Source organism: Paramacrobiotus metropolitanus, unplaced genomic scaffold, assembly GCF_019649055.1.
Source record: "Paramacrobiotus metropolitanus isolate TYO unplaced genomic scaffold, Prichtersi_v1.0 Parri_scaffold0000027, whole genome shotgun sequence".
In the NCBI taxonomy this organism is placed as follows: domain Eukaryota; kingdom Metazoa; phylum Tardigrada; class Eutardigrada; order Parachela; family Macrobiotidae; genus Paramacrobiotus; species Paramacrobiotus metropolitanus.
Genome location: NW_026570247.1, coordinates 1,057,253 through 1,070,572, shown reverse-complemented (window position 1 = coordinate 1,070,572; position 13,320 = coordinate 1,057,253). Strand labels below are relative to the sequence as shown.

The following is a 13,320-nucleotide window of genomic DNA, read 5'->3' as shown; positions in this document are numbered from 1 at the left end:
CGCGGTGGAGAGTGCTCACACTCGAAATACCGCGTCGATTCCGTAGATGGCCATGCGCCTGCGGCTTAATGTCCGGACGTCCACCAGCCGTAGATCGACTTTGGCCCATGTTTTTGGCTGGCTGTCGGGCTCGAACGGGCTAAACCTGCGGACGATAATACAGTAATACATCCACAGCACGAAGCGGTTCCGTAAATGCAGTGGCGTAACCTTTGTAGCGTGGTCGTGTTATTAAACCATTGCACGAACTTACTAATCAGTAAGCGGCTCTAAAGAGTGGGTTACATGAATTCATAAATCATGCATGCAGAATATTGTAAAACGGGTAACAATATGCATCAGATTTTTTTTAGGAAGAGGTTGCCAAAAAAATTAAAATTACTCATCGGTTAGTACGGCTATAGTGCCGCACAGGCTTCTTCCGTGACTGCGTAACGAATCACGGGGCTACTTCCTCTGGATGGACTATATATAATTTACGTACAAACATAAACTCACAGCAAGAAATAATTGCGAATGGGTTGCCAATCCTCCGGATAGCTGAGGGTGTGTACCCAACGGGCATGCACAGCGGTCACCTTTTCAAGAATTTCCACCGTGACCGGTGGGAAGTTGTCGTTGAGGATGCGCATGATACGACTGGTCATTTGCATTTCGCTGTCGTCGCAGCGCAGCAGCAGTCGCGAAACGGTGATGCGCAAGTGGTCGATGGGAAGTTCATGCGGTTCCTCCGTGATATCCTCCATGAAGGCCTGCTCGTGTGCTGGCAGGGGATGCTTGATACAACGATTGTTTAAAGCGTATCGGAAAACATACTGCACATTAGTTTACCGAACAGATGGTCGACTGTCCAGTTCTGGAGCAAAATTAACTGGCAGTTGCGTCTATAGAAGTTCAGTTTTTCAGCTGCCGGATGCTGCAAGTACGCGTCTTCTACACAGGCCATCCAGCCGGGATTTGTGATAATATGGTCTTTGAAAACCACCATTAACCCATTAATGACCATTGACCATTAAATAATTTAACCTCCTCTTACCAGGCGTAATTTGTATTAAACGGCAAGTACACGCTTTTTTATTCCGTTATTATACTAGAAAATTCCGGTTTTCGAAATACCTACGGTACAGTATGCAGATAGCCCAACACCGACAAAGTTCTCAAAACCTTGATGAGATCAAAAGGGTGAATTTTCTGGAACATCCCAATGAGCAAAACTAATAAATTGAGCGACTGTACAGTTTTTTTTTTAAAATTCAGGAACCTTTTTGCGATACAGTGCAGTGAAGAAAAATGAGAAAATTTTAGTCGTTCCATGTAAAAAAAGATCTACGATGGTTCCATGCGTTGTTAACATTGTTATCTACGTACTGACGGCTTACGGTGCAGCAGCTCTCAAGTCTTCAATTAACCCAGTCAAATTACAGTAGATTGGGATAAGTCGATACTGATAGAAATCAGGCAGAGCAATCCGTGAAATGAACAGCGGCATGTAAGAAGGATCAAATGCCAAAACACATAAAATTATTGACACTGTCGAAATATACTGTTATAGCACATTTTCAGACGGCTACAGGCTACGGCACAGTGGTTATCCGGGCCAGACCCGCATAAGCACTGTACTGTGCTGTAGCCATCTGAACGCTTGTGGTTACTGGGCAGGGCGCACCCGGACAACAGAGAGTGGGACATTTCGCCGCACTCAAATGCGATGCGCGACTTGTCAGCGAAGACAGTTCGCCGCGGCGCGTGCGGACGCTGGGACACTTCGGCTTGGGACATACTGCATTGGGACATTTTACCTTTGCGGCATGTTGCCGCAAGACGCGGCGCGGATTTTCGTCATTTTTTCTACAGTTTCTTATGCTTTTCGTATTTCTTCTTATGTCTTCTTATGTTTTCTTCTGTTCACATGTTTCCTAATGTTTTCCCATGTTTCCTTATGTTTCCTATGTTTTCTTACGTTTTCTTAAGTTTTCGTATGTTTTTCATATGCATTCTTATGTGTTCTTATGCTTTTTATGGTTGGACCAACGCCATTCTCTAGGGGCTGTATTGTTTCTGTATTTCATACAATACAGAATACAGATTTCATACAATTCATACAATACAATACAATTTCATACAATACAGTATCTTCACTGTATACAATACAGTGAAGCCCCTTGAGTAGGGCAGTGGTTGGACGAAATGTCTCGCGGCATGGTATCCTGACCAAATGTCCCGCGACGATCTGTCGCGAGGCGAGATGACCTTGCGGCGAATTGGTTGCAATAAAATGTCCTGCGGCTAGTTGTCCTCAACAAAAGAGCGAGATGCCACTGAATATTAACTAGACAGTGGTCGAAGGTATTACAGCGCCAGAGTTACTGCAAAGCCACGACACGGTACAGTGCCCATTCACGGAGGCCCGGAGTCCACCACCTTCGACGGGCCTCCGTGAATGGGCGCCGTACGACGCCCAACTGCGGGCCAACTTTCATGGCGACTCCCGTATCTCCTCTACCCCGCGTGATCACAACGTCATCACGCGCTACACGTATTCCCTGTTGCTTGTGCTGTTGATGACCTTTGCACCACTCGTAGCGAAGCCTGCAAGAGGGGTGTCAGAGTAGAAGACTCTGCGCACACGACAGCCGCCCATATCGCCGCCTACCTAGTTGGCTCAAGTGCAAGCTGATCTTTGCCAACAGCGGCGATGGCCCAGTGACTGTGCTACGTGGATCACACTCGGTAGCCAACGGTTCGATTCCGCTCCATCGCCATTTTTTCGAATACGTCACAGAATTGCCCTCGCTTTGCTGAGATCACCACGTGCGGCCGTACTTAGGGCCGTCCTCTGTGATGATAAAATGACGAAATATGTGATGTCTACGGTCTAATACTTTATTAGAAGTATTACCGTTTTTGTAATAGTGCAAAGAGTCAACTGAATACACTAACGTAGTAACCGAAGCTTCACATGTCCGGTTGCTACGTAGATAAGGTCACAACAATAACAGCAATAATCACGAGATATCCGTACGTACTTCCGGTCGTACGTCATACACCACAAAATAGTAATTTGTTGTTGGTAAAGAAACAAATAAAAATACAATTCCTCAAAAGTAATGAATTGGCACACACACTTCATATGGAAGCACAACTACAGATAATGCAGAACATAAGTCGGACGCTCAGTGTCGCTCACAACAAACTAGCAGATGCAACAACTTAAAAAGCAATTGTAAAAAGATGCACTGACAGTACTATAATCAGCGTTATATTAATTTTGTAAGTACAAAAGTACTGATGGTCGGCCCTGTAGCCAAACTCCCACTCGAATAAGTGATCTTGATTTCTCCAGCAGTGCAGTATGTCATGCATTGACGTGGTCCGTCAAAGGCGAGCGTTGTGTAGTATCACACTCGAAATACCGCGTCAATTCCATAGATGGCCATCCTGCTTAATGTTCTGACATCCACCAAGCGCAGATCGACCTTGGCCCATCTTTGTGGACGGCCGTCGGGTTCGAAAGGGCTGAACCTGCGCACAGTAATACAGCTATACACCTTAAGCCCAAAGCATGCGATATCCGGATAAAATCCAGTGTTGGCCCGTTTTAAAAATGCGGCTACCGGCCCGTTTCCGTAATTCAGCCTGAAACGGAATCCGTATCCCGTTTAAACCCGGCCCGTCTGTTATAGACTCAACATCGTAGCCCCTCTCGTTTTAAGCTTGTAACGTAACCCGTTTCCGTCAGTTCCGGCCGTTAAAAAAACGGGTCAACACTGAAAACCCAACCGGCACTGAGAGCACAAATACTGCAGTGGAATGGTCGCCCCTTTACGCAATTAGAGAAAAAGCAGGTTGCCCTGCAACTAATGGTTCCGTTTCCAGTATGTGTGGGAGAAAAACCAGTATGTGTGGGAGATTTAGGTTTCGAACAAGCAGCTCGTTTTTTAATACCATTTTGCAGTGGCATCAGTCGAAGATCGTTGCTGAATTACAGGTTTAAAAAAGCGTTTTTGAAAGTGTACGAAAACCCGAAACTGGCCGACAGGAGAGGCAAGCAACGCCTTGAACGAGCAACGAATACAGCGGTTGCTTTGTTCATGTGCTACAAACCACCGTAACGCACTTACATTATGAGATAATTGCGAACCGCCTCCCAATCATCTGGATAGATGAGTGTGCGCACCCAGCGAGCATATACAGCCGTCACCCGGGCTAACATGTCCTCCGTGGATGGTGGGAAATTGTCGTTCAAGGCGAACATGAAGTGGCCAGCCATGAGCAGCCGGTGGTCCAAGTCGCCACCGCCGCGCAACATCAGCCGCGGAATGGTGATGCGCACTTGGTCGATGGGCTGTTCGTGGGGTGGTTTCGTCAGATCCGCCATAAATGCTTGCTCATGCGCTGGCAAGGGATGACCGCTGCCTGCATTATTGTACATTGGTTTAAATTTAAAAACCGCGTACATTGGCCATGCGAAAAGATGATCCATTTGCAAGTTATGGAGCAGGAATAACTTGCATTGGCATCCATAGAATCGCGTAATTCCACCTGCAGGATGCCACAATTCCGTCTGTGTTAAATTGGGTATCGGTCCGGGATATGTGATGATGTGGTCTGTGTAAACAATTAGCGGTAGCGTAATCTTGATGGCTTCCAGCACGTTATTTAAAACTAATCTGTTTTGTGGGCGGAGAGCTCCCAACACGGTGAGGCTTTCGGTTGTTGAGCTGAGTGTGCGGCTCAGTAGCGCTGCCAAGCGAAAGCAGTTGTTGTTATCGGATTGAATTTTAGCACAGGTTTCGAAGGAGATACTGATGTGTTTCGTCAGACGGGGACTGTTCAGCAGCAGCTGCCACAATGTACACACCCTGTCAAAGTAGACCTGTCGTTAGAAAACAGGCACATCACATCCACGGGCCACTTAGCAATTCGGCGCCATGTTTTCTTACCGTTTCGCCCGCATTTGTGAATGCAAGTCCAAATAGGGGAATATCTCGCTGAGGAGGGACGGCGGCAGCTGACCCAGGCGAGCGACGGTGCAAGATGAAACGGGTTCCCCATCTGAAGAAAGCATTTGAATACATAGTGTAAGCCCAATTTCAAGCACAAAGGTCAACGAATGCGTGATGGGGGTGCCAAGAATGTCCGCGGGTGGGTAAAGGATGTCTGTAGATGATAGCGTTACAGTAACTACCGTAATTATCGAATTCGCACCCCAGCGGTGCAAATTCGGTCTCCCGGTTGTGCAGTTACAGATACCGATAGCTACTGCATCCAGTCTCAGTAGAACATAAAGCGCAGTTGTTCGACTTACAGTATAACGACCCCCTCTGAAAAATATTGTTTGAAAAATAACACCATTCCCCGAATAAGCCTCCTCCTGTCGTGGTCGTGCTGACCTGTTAGCTGTTACACGACAGTTCACTTAACCCGACATTTCATAACGTAACGCTTCATCATGCACATTTCAGGACCACCACTTTTCGCAGCAGCAACAAAATGGCAAAAACCAAAATGGCAAAAACCAAAATGGCAAAAAGCCGGCACATAACCGGGAAGGACATTTCGAGTTGTCATATGTGTTGAAAGTTGACTCTGCAGTAAACGGGACCCGAAATTATTCACAAAAATATCGTAAAGCTGTGCAAATCGATCTGAGTATTGGGCAGTGAAGTGCAGGCAAAGCGTAGAACAAAGTCAAACAATCGGGGAAGTACTCCTTCTGGCAGTGCAATCAGATTATAGCAAAGACTGTTGTTTTAATTTCAGCTCTGCTCATAAGATACAAGCGCATAATGTACAGTATACAAGGTACATACTTTACCGTATTTGTAGTCGGTCTTGCGTTTTTAGTTTTGCATTTAGTAAACCATCGTTAATTTATTCCGCACAGCTTGCTCAGGGTCTTCCTGTACTACTGTAGTAATATTTTACTAACATTCAGCACAGTCACGCTTTTCTGTCTATAATTAAATATTATACAAGTATCGGTCGCGCTAGCGCGCGACCAGTTGTGTTCAAGGCAAGGAAAAATGAAAGATATTACAAAATATACTTCGTACAGCCATAAAATATTTCAAATATAAAACCCCAACCGAGGCCAGCAACGAAAATATATCAAACATGTGGAAATGCGGACAGCTTTCAAGCTTTCCGGTTAAAATCGATCAACTTATAAAAATTGTTATAAAATCTCCGTAATTTTTCTTCTTGTTTGTCTTTTTCATGTTTTTAATGTAACTTTGTACTGCTGATCCAGCCAACTCAAAACTTGATTTTCTTGGTACGACAGATTGTATTTAAACGGTGATAAAATGGATGGCGTGGGACCACTTACACCATGCCCATAAAACACCATTCAGCCGATATTTCAGCGCAGAATTAATGGAACTTGTGGGAAACAATTAATAGGTGCTTAAAGTGACCTCGCAGACTGCATCTTTAGCTACATGTACTAATTGTAAGATTTTCAGCCATTCAGCCAGTTGTTCAGTTTCTAATAAAATAAACTAAATACATTATATTTATCAGATTTAGAGGTTAATGAATACCGAAGCTGCCACCAGTATTACAAAGTAACGCAGGTTAGTGAATGCCCAAGCTACCACCAGTACCACAGAGCCGCTACGGTAATGAATACAGTAAACGGGCCGCGGGCCGGCTCTTAGATATTTATTACTCGTATGAATTAGACATTTTAGACCGTGAGATATTGAAGCACTCAGATTTCTAGATATTTTTAAAATTTAGTAACTGTAGAGGCTAAAATATTTAGAGGTAACGGCCCCGCGCAGCGGGGCCGAGTCGAAATACTTAGAAATTCTTGAAATGCAAAAGCTTTAAAGCCGACTTTAAAGAATTTATAGTTATTTCGAGATAATCGAACGGATTTAAGAACGTATTAAAGGTTTCAAGAATTAGAAAAAATAAAATTATGTTTGATGTAATTGGCAATTTTAAATAACAATTGTTTAGGTTGCTAAGTTGCGAACTCTTTAGAAGCTAACAGCATTTAAAAGTTAAAAGTGTAGCAAGCCTCAGAAAACATTTGAAAGAAGCGTACGCTAGCCTTGATGCGTCAGAAGATCACGTACAGCGATTACAACTTAAATTGGTGGAACAGGATTCTCGTTATCAACAATTACGGGAAAAATTTAATGCGGTAAATAAACGCATAGTCTCCAGTCTCCTGGATGGTAAAATCAACTCTTCACGAACATATGCGCAAGCTGCGCGCCAACCACCGGAGTGCCATCCCAGCACCACGCGAACGGATCCACCAGGAGTCTATCAGCAGCAAAGGTTCAACCCGATTGCAAGTTTACGACATGATCCCAACAGCCTACCAGAAATCATTAAGCCAAAAGAAGTTATGACCAATTTGGATGGTTTTTTTTCGAGGTAAATCAACAACGGACACGCCTCTTGTAAAGGAGGTATATCAACGGAAAGTTTCGCGTGAAATCTTGCTGACCTTTGATTCTGCACAAGAAAGGGATAAGGCACAAGAACTGTTGGCTTCCAGTGAAGTTTTACCCATTAAAAAGCTATCTGTTCCGAAGACTACCTTTCCCATTATCGTTAAAAACGTTGACGTGGAAAGTTCTGAACATTTAAAGGAGGAGATAGAATTCAGAAACCCGTCTACCCGTGGTCAAATCGCTTCTATTCGCGTTATATTCCACAGGAGAAGCAATAATAGCACACTTCGTTCACCGGAACAGGACATATTAAGATCCATTTTCTCAATGCTGACGCGCAACAGCATGTTCTTGCAGCCAAGCGTTTATATGTATTCGCCACCTGCGGTTGGACTGAAACGGTTAGCATCGACTCAGCTGTTTTACGATGTTATAAATGTAACAAGTATGGTCACAAAGCGAGCGCATGCCAATCACTTATTCCTGTGTGTGGAAGATGCAGTGAAGCGCATTTTACTCGTGAATGCCACAAAGATTCCTCGAACTATAAATGTACAAACTGTTCGGAGAATCACGCTGCTGGATCTACCAACTGCCGTTCGCAACAGCGGGATGTGGAGAAGTACCGTACTAGGTTTTGACCACTCTTCTCTCAGCCCTAAATATTTGACAATTATTACGCTGAATATTTGAAACCACCTTGACCGGTCCAGTATTCTACCCTGAAAACCGACGTTTACTTCTCATCCTTGAAACCATCATGGAGACTGCAATAACACTGCCGCCATGAAGAAATGACCTCAACCAATATTTGTTGGAGCAATGGTCCATTCAAGGACTACGCTGTAAAATCCTAACAACAACAACAACAACAACAACAGCATTTAAGTACTACAACTTACGTAGTATTACATTAAAGTACTAACAACATTAATTTTAAGTACTACAACTTTCAAAAATTTTTGATACGCCGGCGATTAAGTGGTAGGTAAGTAGTAGAGTACGTACAAGCTTGAGTACTAAAAACCCTTAAGCACTACAACTTTCAAAAATTTTTTTGGACCTTCTCCAAAACTTCAGATTTTTTTAAAGATGAAGGTAGGAACGTTTGTGCAATGCTCTGTTTTATAAAATTATCAACTTATTGAAAAAATCAATCTTGATTTAGGAGATAATCTCCAAAAATAAGGACGTAAGGACATATCAATCTCTTGATAACATAAACGTAATTATCAATAGATATACCCTCACGTCCTTATTTTTTAGAAATTATCTCCCAATTCGAGATTCAGTTTGTGACACTTTCGATATTTTCATAAAATCCAGCGTCTTTCAACCTGTAGTTTAAAAAAAATTTTGTTTCCAGAACTTTTCTAAAAAGGTTTCAAACTTTCAGTACTTAGCGTTTTCAATAGATTCATATATCCCTCCGTAATCATGTTTTGAAAATATCTCCTAATTCGAGACTGAGTTTGTGAAACTTTGGACAGTTTTATAAAATTTAGCATCCTCCAAAACTTCCTACCTGTAGCTAGGAAAAAAATTTTGGTTTAAGGAGCGTTTCCAAAAACGTTTCAAACTTTCAGTACTTAACGTTTAAAGCTCTCAGAAATTTCCAGTAAATTCTGGAAACGTCTAGACTGAGCAAATACAAGTTTGGCAACTTAGCAACCTAAACAATTTAGTTACTCGTACTTAAAACTGCCAGTCACATCAAACCACATCAAACTGCCAGACACATATTTTTCAAGTTCTTAAAACCTTAGAATGTATTTAATTCCGTTCGGATACCTCGAAGTAACTAGAAATTTGTCCAAAGTCGGCTCCAAAGCTTTTACATTTCCAGAAATTCTAAATATTTCGACTCGGCCTCGCTGCGGACTCGGCCCAGCTGCGCGGGGCCGTCACCCCTAATTTTCGAGCCTCCAGAGTTTCGAAATTAAGTACAAAAATATCTAGAAATCTGAGTGCCTCAATATCTCACGGTATAATGAAAGTGTCTATTTGTCTATTATATATCAACTTAATAAATATGTAAAACCCGGCCTGCGGCCCGTTTACCTTATTCACTAATGTAGCGGTTCTGTGATACTGGTAGCTTGGGTTTTCAGCTTTTCGATAACCTACGTCCTTCTGTAACACTGGTTTGAGCTTGGGTTTTCATTTACCTACTTTGCTCTGTAATACTTGTGTAAGCCTGGGTATTCTATTCACTAACCTCTAAATCTAATAAATATGTATTCATTTGATTTTATTATATTTTATTAAATAATGAAGAGTGAAGAGCTCACTGAATGGCTGAAAATCAACAATTAGTAGCTAAAGATGCAGCGTGCGAGGTCACCTCGAACAGATGTTAATTTTTTCGCACAACTTTCCATTAATTCTGCGCATATCAGTTATCAGCTGAATGGTTTTTAATAAGCATCGTGTAAATGATCTTATTCCATCCATTTTATCACCGTTTAAATGCTATCTTTCGTACCAACAAATTCAGGTTTTGAGTGGGCTAGATCGGCAGTATTAAGTTACATTAAAAACGTGAAAAAGACAAAGAAAAAGAAAAACTACGGAGGCTGTTACCATTTTTATAAACTGGCCGAATTTAACCGGAAAGCTTGAAAGCTGTCCGCATTTTATAACAGGCAAGCGCAGGGAGCTCACAGTGATCTTTATTGACAAATAAAGGGGAGCAAAATACCGCGTGATTGCGGGAGAAAGAACAAAGACGCCAATGTCTGGCATGAAAATCAGCAAGTCATGTTGCTGCGAGCGAATTCTAGCGCGTAATGAAATGTAGAGAGAGAAAGAGCGCTGGCGGCAACGTCGTGCGTCCAGACATGTGGAATGTGCTGCGCAGACTGGGCTCGTATCCAACGCGAGCGTATAGGCGCTGAGTCATACTGCGAGTGAGAGGAACGAGAGAGCAAGTATGCTCAGTGAGTGCGCCCGCGGTAGATCCGCTAGGCGGAGAGTGCAGTGCAGCCACTCACGTACGTACGAGAGAGGGCGAATCAGCATGTGTGCGTTGGTACGCATACGCAAAGTGGCGTATCTACCACGCAGGCTGTCGTGCCTCTAACATGCCTCTGGGCGGGAATCCGAGCTCCTGCGAGGATGCTCCGACTCAGTACCGCGCCAGCATCGCACCTCTCCGGTCGACCCATGTGGGGTCGCCGGTACGCGTCCTCTTGCAGTGGGAGTCCGGTGTCCTGTTGACCGTCCCATCCTTAACTTCCAGATCCATGAGAGACAAGCAACTCACGGCCGCAAATCTGGAAGCCGCTCGGGCGTTTCGTTGGACCGGTAATGCTTCTGTTGGCCGGCATCTTGCTTCTGTTGGCTTCGGAGAACGTAAAAGAAAAAGTGTAATGACGGTTAAACAGCGCGAAAGAAAAGTGTAATAAGGTACAGTTTAATCACAATTCCAGTGAGCAAAAGTAATGCAAAACAGATCTCGTTAGAGATTCCAAGTAAAATACAATTCCGTTTGTTAGAAAATGTATAAAAATACTAAAAAGAGATCTGTCCGGGGGACTTATTCCGACTAGGATGACGTCCACGGGGTCTCCTGTCTGAATGCGATCCGGTGTATTAGGTCCGGGGCGTCGGTTCCCGGGTTACCAAACGTAACCGGTAATTTAGTCCGAGGTCGGGTAAGCACGGCTGACACTTACGTCCGACTCGTATCCGTCTGTTCCGGAGAGAGAGGCACTGTCGCTGTTGCGAATGCCGAAGCATCCTCCCTAAATGGGGGAATCGAACCGAGGTCGGTTGACCAAGGTCGACCTACTGGTAAGTTAACCAGCGGTCAGGGAATCCGGCTAAGTCCCGAATTCCAAAGTTCAGGTCGGGCAAAACCGTACTTGTGTCATACGACTTCTGTGGTCGCCAAGTGGTAATGCCGATAGAATGTGGTCGGTTATAACCGTTAAATCTGCTACCACGAGCCTGGTTATTACTTCATCCGATGCGAACTGGCTCGAAGGTCCGGTCGGAAATTGTTGCTCCTTCCATCCTCTGATGATTGACTGTTGTCATCCGACCTGCTGTCGGGTAGGATGGATATCCGACCAGAGGTCGGTCGCAATGTTATCCGACCTGAGGTCGGTGATAACATACCTCGATGGTCGACCTCGGTAACTTGTGTTGTTTTAGCCCATGTGGGGCCAAACAAGTCCCGTTAAGCCGAATTCGTCCATTTTGAGGTCGTGTCCCATTCCAATCTTCGAATTGGTTTTTCTTTCACCGACCTGTTGCCGGTGATTACTGATGTCCGACCTGAGGTCGGGTATAATGTTAGCCAACCCGAGGTCGGTGGTAATGTTGTGCGACCTGAGGTCGGTTACCACGTGACGTCGGTACTGGTCCGCTCGAAGGTCGTAATTCAGGTAATCCGCTGGTGTCCCACGCGGTTCCAACGATCCGGTGTTAATAACCGACTTCTGTGGTCGGTTAAACCGGTTATCCGACTTGAGGTCGGTGATAATGTTATCCGACCCGAGGTCGGTTATTATATGTTCCTGGTCGACCAAGACGAGTTACAGTCTTGCAGGTCCAAGTGGGACCATGGGAGGTCGTTCTGGTCAAAATAATCCGTTCGGGAATCGTTTTCCGCGGAGTTCTTCTAAAGGGTATCCATCTACCGACCTGTTGTCGGTTCATCCACATGTCCGACCCGAGGTCGGTTACAATGTTATCCGACCTGAGGTCGGTGATAATGTTGTACGGCCGGAGGTCGGTTACCGTGTGGCTGGTCCGTTCGAAGGTCGTACTTCTGCTAATCCGCTGATGTTCCAAGCGAATCCAAACGATCCGGTGTTCTTAACCGACTTCTGTGGTCGGTTGAACCGGTTATCCGACCTGAGGTCGGTGACAATGTTATCCGACTCGAGGTCGATTGAGGTCGATTTTATCCATCCGGAAGTCGTTTTCCGTAGACATCTTCAATAGTCTCTCCATCTACCGACCTGTTGTCGGTTACTTCACATGTCCGACTCGAGGTCGGTAATTTACCGATTTTGTATACCGTATAACGTCGAAAGGTCGTAATTCGACTAATCCGCTGGTGTTCCAGACAGTTCCGAACGATCCGGTGTTGTTAACCGACTTGCGTGGTCGGTAACGCCGGTTATCCGACCTGAGGTCGGGTGTAATGTTATCCGACCCGAGGTCGGTTACTCCATGTTCCAGGTCAATGGAGGTCGATTTCATCCGTTTGGAAGTCGTTTTTCGTTAGAATCTTGCGTCCACCGACCTGTTGTCGATTATCCGCACATGTCCGACCTGAGGTCGGTTACACTGTCATCCGACCTGAGGTCGATGATTCCATGATTGCAGGTCCAAGTGGGACCAGACAAAGTCGTTTTGATCAAACCTCCGTCCGGAAATCGTTTTCCGTGAAAATCTTCCATGGTGTGTCCATCCACCGACCTGTTGTCGGTTACTCCCCATGGCCGGCCTGAGGTCGGTGATTCCGAGATTCCATGTTCAACCGAGGTAAGTTGCGGTATGCGGGCTCAAAGTGGAGCCATACAAGTCCGCTTTGGTTGAATCCTCCTCATAAACGACCTGTTGTCGGTGACTTCACTTTATCCGACCTGTGGTCGGGTATAATGTTATCCAACCCGAGGTCGGTGATAATGTTATACGACCCAAGGTCGGTTATCCCGTTTCGCAGGTCGACCGAGGTCGATTTCATCCGTCCGGAAGTCGTTTTCCGTGGACTGCTTCAATGGTGTCTCCTTTCACCGACCTGTTGTCGGTTACGTCACATGTCCGACCCGAGGTCGGGGACAATGTTATTCGACCTGAGGTCGGTAATTTCAAGATTCCGTGTTCAACCGAAGTGAGTTACGGTATGCAGGCTCGAGGTGGAGCCGTACAAGTCCGTTTCGGTCGAATC

The 13,320-nt window shown here is 44.9% G+C and overlaps 1 protein-coding gene across 2 annotated transcripts in view; it reads right to left on the bottom strand.

Moving 5' to 3' along the window:
* Nucleotides 1-2,867: 2,867 nt before the first annotated feature.
* The window catches only part of LOC129587928 (uncharacterized), a 29,913-nt gene continuing 19,460 nt past the window's right edge, over nt 2,868-13,320 (bottom strand). Inside the window, exons 3-5 of one of the 2 annotated variants that reach the window (XM_055481902.1) lie at nt 4,944-5,160; nt 4,122-4,862; nt 2,868-3,522 (exon numbers count right to left, since the gene is read on the bottom strand). In XM_055481902.1, coding sequence (XP_055337877.1) covers nt 3,399-3,522; nt 4,122-4,862; nt 4,944-5,160 — 1,082 coding nt within the window. In that variant the 3' untranslated portion in view covers nt 2,868-3,398. The remainder of the gene's footprint in view (nt 3,523-4,121; nt 4,863-4,943; nt 5,161-13,320) is intronic. The other variant, XM_055481903.1, reaches the window with a different exon arrangement.